Below are 6,303 nucleotides of genomic sequence, written 5' to 3'. Positions count from 1 at the left end.
TCTTTACTATCATTATTCTGAATTCTTTTTCAGGTAGACTGCTTATTTCCTCTTCATTTATTTGGTCTGGTGGGTTTTTACCTTGCGCCTTCATCTGCTGTTTGCTCAGTTATTCTGCTATTGATCCCTTCTAGAGTATTTTAAATTTCATTTACTGTGTTGTTCATCATTGCTTGTTTCGGTAGGGTTGTGTTCCTGTCTTGCTAGTTGTTTGGCATAGGGTGTCCAGCACTGTAGCTTGCTGGTCGTTGAGTGAAGCTGGGTCTTGGTGTTGAGATGGAGATATCTGGGAGATTTTCACCATTTGATATTACGTGGAGATGGGAGGTCTCTTGTGGATTAGTGTCCTGAAGCTGGGTCTCACACCTCAGTCTCACACTGACTCCTGGGTGGAGCACCAAGAGCCTTTTATCCACACGGCTCAGAATAAAAGGGAGAAAAAATAGGAAGAAAGAAAGAGGATAAAATAAAGTAAGATAAATAAAGTTATTAAAATAAAATATAATTATTAAGAAAAAAATTTTTAAGTAAAAAACAAAAAAAAAAACGGACGGAGAGAACACCAGGACAAATGGTGAAAGCAAAGCTATACAGACAAAATCTCACACAGAAGTACACACATACACACTCACAAAAAGAGGAAAAGGGGAAAAAATAATATATCTTGCTCCCAAAGTCCACCTCCTCAATTTGGGATGATTCATTATCTATTCAGGTATTCCACAGATGCAGGGTGCATCAAGTTGATTGTGGAGCTTTAATCCGCTGCTTCTGAGGCTGCTCGGAGGGATTTCCCTCTCTGTTCTTTGTTCGCACAGCTCCTGGGGTTCAGCTTTGGATTTGGCCTGGCCTCTGCATGTAGTTTACCTCAGAACATTTGTTCTTCACTCAGACAGGATGGGGTTAAAGGAGCAGCTGATTCGGGTGCTCTGGCTCACTCAGGCCGGGGGTGGGACGGGTACAGATGCGGGGTGAGCCTGCGGTGGCAGAGGCCAGCATGACGTTCCAGCAGGCTGAGGCTCGCCATGCATTCTCCTGGGGAAGTTGTCCCTGGATCACGGGACCCTGGCAGTGGCGGGCAGCACAGGCTCCTGGGAGGGGAGTTGTGAAGAGTGACCTGGGCTTGCACACAGGCTTCTTGGTGGCGGCAGCAGCAGCCTTGGCGTCTCATGCCCGTCTCTGGGATCCGCACTCTTAGCCATGTCTCGCGCCCGTCTCTGGAGCTCCTTTAAGCAGCGCTCTTAATCCCCTCTCCTCGCGCACCAGGAAACAAAGAGGGAAGAAAAAGTCTCTTGCCTCTTCGGCAGCTCCAGACTTTTTCCCAGACTCTCTCTCGGCTAGCCGTGGTGCACTGACCTCTTCAGGCTGTGTTCACGCCGCCAAACCCAGTCCTCTCCCTGCGATCTAAGCTCCGAAGCCCGAGCCTCAGCTCCCAGCCCCCACCCGCCCTGGCGGGTGAACAGACAAGCCTCTCGGGCTGGGTAGTGCTGGTCGGCACCGATCCTCCATGCAGGAATCTCTCCGCCTTGCCCTCCACACCCGTGTTGCTGCGCTCTCCTCTGTGGCTCTGGAGCTTCCCCCTGGTTATCTTTTAAAATACTAAGAGATAGGATCAGGAATTTTTTTTCCTTGTTACCATTCTGTGCTTTAAAATTTTGTACAACAAACATAATAGATTTTATAGTCCGGAAAAAAATAATGAATGTTTTTTATAATTGCTGAAAATTTTTAATATTTCTGTCATTTTACAAAACATCTTTTGTTGACATTCTACAAATGATACCATCCAATGATGTCCCAATACTTTCTTCTTGTGAAGATAGTTTATATATCTGTAAAAATAAAACATAGATTATGACATGCTGACATATTCATGTACTACTGATTTTCATTACACAAGCATGTATATGTGAATTTATTTATTACTCAGTTATTGGGATAATGGTGTAAAATCACAATGTGACTAAAGTATGGAAAGTAGATGACAATTCATCACTTACGTCAAAAGTTTCAATTGCAGTTATGGTGATAACTCTCTAAACATAGAAATACATTTGTACCAATTTTAAAAGCATACATCTAGACATTAACTTCATACTACATTTTACATTTCAAATGTACTGTGTAAGATATAGGTATTTAAAATTATTTATTCTTTTAAAAATAATGCATCGGGCTTCCCTGGTGACACAGTGGTTAAGAATCCATCTGCCAATGCAGGAGACACAGGTTCGAGCCCTGGCCCGGGAAGATCCCACATGTTGCTGAGCAAATAAGCCCGTGCGCCACAACTACTGAAGCCTGTGCTCTAGAGCCCACGAGCCACAACTACTGAGACCGTGTGCCACAACTACTGAAGCCCGCGTGCCTACAGCCTGTGCTCAGCAACAAGAGAAGCCACCACAATGAGAAGCCTGTGCACTGCAACGAAGAGTATCCCCCACTTGCCGCAACTAGAGAAAGCCCGTGCACAGCAACGAAGACCCAACATAGCCACAAATAAATAAATAAATTTGTATATATATATAAAAGAATGCATCAACTAAGTTTTTAATTATATGTTACATAAACTTGCACTTCCAATTCTTTGCATCTATAATTATTTTTCAAGTAACATTTAATTACATTAATCTTTCTTAAAAGTTAAAAAAATATATAGAAGCATTGGTGTTCAATAAGCAAACAGTATTATTCCACATTTATCATGCTCTTTCTAAACATACAGGCTTACAAACCTTTTTGACTTCCATAATATTTGTTATTTCAGGGAGATTTTTGAGAGAAACTTGATGACCTTCTACCTAGATATTAGGTATTCTTGATTTATTTGTTTTTCTCCCTCTTTAATATAAGCAATCAGAACTGAAGTGTCATTTGCCGAGATACCAAATTTTTTCAAGGCTTCTGAAATCTAAGGGGGAAAAAAGACAATAAAACCAGTAATTTCAGCATCTGAAATCTCTCCCCATTTGTGCTCTTTCCTGGTCAGATTCTTACTTTTCATCAATCTCTTGAGTTATTTCAGTGATCTCAAAGAAACAATAGTTACCCAGTAATTTTCCCCCAGGTACTAGGGAATTCTGTTACCACACATTCTATAAACTTTTCAAACATCTGTATTTTAAACTATGCCATGGGTTTCTTAACTTTTCTTTTGATGTCAGCACTTGATTGTGTTGTTAATAGTAGTAATAGTAGTAATACTAAAACTTTTTCAGCAAAATTACATTTTTTTTTCAAATGTGCCCCAGGTAGAATGTTTTTAACTCAATAACTTTGATTACTTCAGTATCTCAAACCACAAACTCTTCCTATGCACTGGGTGTGTGAGCATGTGTTAAAGGGCTGTTCTAGGTCCCAGGCAGGCTTCTGGTGTATGGAAAAGACATGGGTTATATCCTCAAAGAGTTTATGGGAGAACGAGAGATACACATGATAACACACAAATATCCATGCCTAATTTTTATCATTAGATTTAAATATCATTTAGAGTGATCTTCCTGACTCTATATGGTCAGGAAGGACAAATAAAACTATCCTCACTTAATTTAGCTAAACTGTAGTTTACTCATAGGTGAAGTGACTCCAAAGCTTATTTGTCAAGTAAGAGGCAATGCTAAACCTCAACTCTCTGTCCAGCATTCTTTCTTCACTATTATTTTCGTTTGTTACTAACAACAGGCTCCAACCCAACACTGAGTACAAAGGCTACCATGCAAGGTCAAAAGATATAAACCCAACACTGAGTACAAAGGCTACCATGACAAGGTCAAAAGATATAAAGTAAGTAAATTCCATATTAATTGCATTGTTACTTGGGGAAAGATTGAAAATAATTTCAGTAGATAGAGTTCTTCTCTTCATTTTTCCCAGTTTGTAGAGGTGAACTGCTTTTTTTGCTGCCACAAGCATCTGAAATGGATCGACAATCTACCAAAGAGAACAAAAAGAATTACAGAGACTCTGGAGTACTCTGAAGACGTATGCCCTATATCATGGTAACTCCAGTGTCAGGCTGTTTTACTCCATCACAATTCCTATGGACTACATTTTCAAAATTTTCAAAATCTCAAGGGCCTACAGTGTTTAGAAAATCACAGAATTTTCCAGCTGCAAGCAACTTAGGTAAATAGGAAAAAGTTTTAAAACAACACTTATTGAGGGCTATTATTATGGGAAAGGCCATATTCTCAACATTTTACCTTCATTTACTATACCTCTCAAAACTACCCTATGATATCTGTATCATTATTCACATGCCATAGATGAGGAAACCAAGGCAAAGAATGAGTTGGAATTCCAGTTCTGTCACCACCGAGGGAACCTGGGCAAATTCCTTAGTGTTTTATCTGTAGAAGCAGATAATCACCATACTTACTTCACAGAGTTATTGTGAAGATTAAGTGAGTTAGTGGTATATGTAAAGAACTTAGAACAATGCCAGGAACCAAATAAGCACTATATAAAGTTTGGCTACCACTTGCTCAAAGTCATAATAAATGGCATATCTGGGATTTTTGTCCTGCTGATGCTACCACTATGCAATGTCTCCTTTACAGAGATTTTCTAGTTCAGAAGAGAAGATGGAGATCCAGGCATCTGCCATCACATCAGAGCTAGACCACCTTTCACATCTCCAAGGCCAGGCCCTGGCACTTCAGCTGCTATTCACTGTTAAATTCAAGGCTGGCCAAATCTGATTCCACTCTACAGCTTGGACAAGAACTTTTTACCTGAAGATAACAATTTTAGGCTAACCTATAATGTCATGAAAAATCATACTCTTAAAATCCCCATATAATTCACTCATTCCCACGAGTACTTACCACTGTAGGATTTATTAATGAGCCATCAATGGCACCTTCCATGGCCTTTTTTCTCAAGTCTCCAGCATTTTTTACATCTTTCAATAACAGAAGTGTCACCCTGTATTCGGGAAATAGGTCCAGCTGATATGTTAACTGCATTTCATCGATAAGCAGGATTCTATTGCACAAGACCAAAAGACCAAAAGTTAACAACTGTAAGTCACTAACAATCAAATATCCTTACTAACAAATACATTAAAGTAACTTGAATAATAAGATGTAGAACTGTTAAACTAGAAAAATCCACCCCAAAACATTTGGCATTCTCATGAGACACTGTCTTCCTAACCCTGCGGAGCTGTTTCTAGCTTCCTTTACCATTCCTGGGAAAGGATCAAGGTTGACACCTGGCCCCCTGGCTGTGCAGATAAGGCAGGCTCTGATGCATGGAAGAAGGGCAGCTTCCCAGCAGACAACTAGGAGCAGAAAACCAAAAATTTTTTAGACCACAGGTTACTTATAGCATTAAGGAAACCTCACTCTAACTTGGTCTTTTTAGCTTTCTGATCTCACCATTTATTTATATTTTAGCAGAACCTAGACACAAATATAAAGAAAATAATCTTATAGAAGAAAGTATGACACAACTCAAAGATATTCATTTCACACATGGGTACAATTCTTAAATAATAATACTGACCCTTTATAGACGTAAATTTAACAAGAAAAGGACATAAAACACAAATAACTGGAAAGACATGATCTATCTTTGAAATGGAAAAACTAGGCACTGCAAAAAATCTGATCTTTAAAACAATTTCAATTAAAGTCCCAATGAGGTATTTGGGTGAGGCAATTTTATAGGTTCATTTTATCCTTTTACCTAGGAGGTTCCATTGCTAGCATTTTCTTAGGAATAAATTGGAAATCTGAAGATTTATGTAATAAGATGTCCTTCTCATCATCCTAAGAGTAAAAAGTTGAAAACCTACCTAACCAGTAACAGGGGATTGGTTTTTACTAAACAACCACTAAAAACTAGTCTTGAATAGTAGTTAAGGATGTGTAAATATAGCAATAAATAGCATTAAGTACTTCACATCTGATTGGAAAACAAAACACAAAATGTGACATAAATTGTGGTTTTTTTTAAAAGGTACACAAGAAGAAAAAATATTGAAAGAAAAATACAAAAAAAAGTTATCCTTGACTTGCTGGAATTACATCTGATCTTTTGTTACAATCAGGAAAGAATAAAATTTGTGAATAATGTCCTAGAACACAGCAGTTCAACCTTTATTATCATGATAATGTCCAATGGAAAAAAAATACAGACAGAATGTGTACCCAGTTATACAAAAAATGCACTCAGAAAGCAAAAACATAAAGGAAGCACACCAAAATACGGCCATCTTGGATAGCAGAATTGCAGGTAATTTTTATTGTTTTCTATAAAAAATATTTTTGTGTGCATGTTCTGAATTTTCTGCAGTGT

At 38.6% G+C, this 6,303-nt stretch overlaps 1 protein-coding gene and 2 pseudogenes across 8 annotated transcripts in view; 2 read left to right on the top strand and 1 right to left on the bottom strand.

The window, feature by feature from the left end:
• Positions 1-6,303, top strand: part of LOC102991361 (centrosomal protein of 78 kDa-like) — a 223,386-nt pseudogene that overhangs the window by 119,158 nt on the left and 97,925 nt on the right.
• Positions 1-6,303, top strand: part of LOC112062656 (RNA/RNP complex-1-interacting phosphatase-like) — a 34,288-nt gene that overhangs the window by 14,003 nt on the left and 13,982 nt on the right. For 2 of the 8 annotated variants that reach the window (XR_008618934.1, XM_055089298.1), the window contains exon 4: positions 2,221-2,530. The exons of 1 other annotated variant lie outside the window; for it this stretch is intronic. Coding sequence is in view for 6 of the 7 variants with exons in the window: in XM_055089298.1 (XP_054945273.1) it covers positions 2,221-2,276 (56 nt within the window). In the remaining variant the exon portion in view is untranslated. Of the gene's footprint in view, positions 1-818; positions 1,222-1,266; positions 1,409-2,193; positions 2,532-2,767; positions 2,806-6,303 lie in introns of those variants that run through there. 5 more of the 8 variants (XM_055089301.1, XM_055089297.1, XM_055089295.1 and 2 more) reach the window with 5 other exon arrangements.
• LOC112062657 (EKC/KEOPS complex subunit TPRKB-like) overlaps positions 1,731-6,303 on the bottom strand; it is a 7,335-nt pseudogene continuing 2,762 nt past the window's right edge.

Source organism: Physeter macrocephalus, chromosome 12, assembly GCF_002837175.3.
Source record: "Physeter macrocephalus isolate SW-GA chromosome 12, ASM283717v5, whole genome shotgun sequence".
NCBI classification, from domain to species: Eukaryota; Metazoa; Chordata; class Mammalia; order Artiodactyla; family Physeteridae; genus Physeter; species Physeter macrocephalus.
Note: the sequence above shows the minus strand (reverse complement) of the source record. Positions and strands in the feature narration are given on the sequence as shown.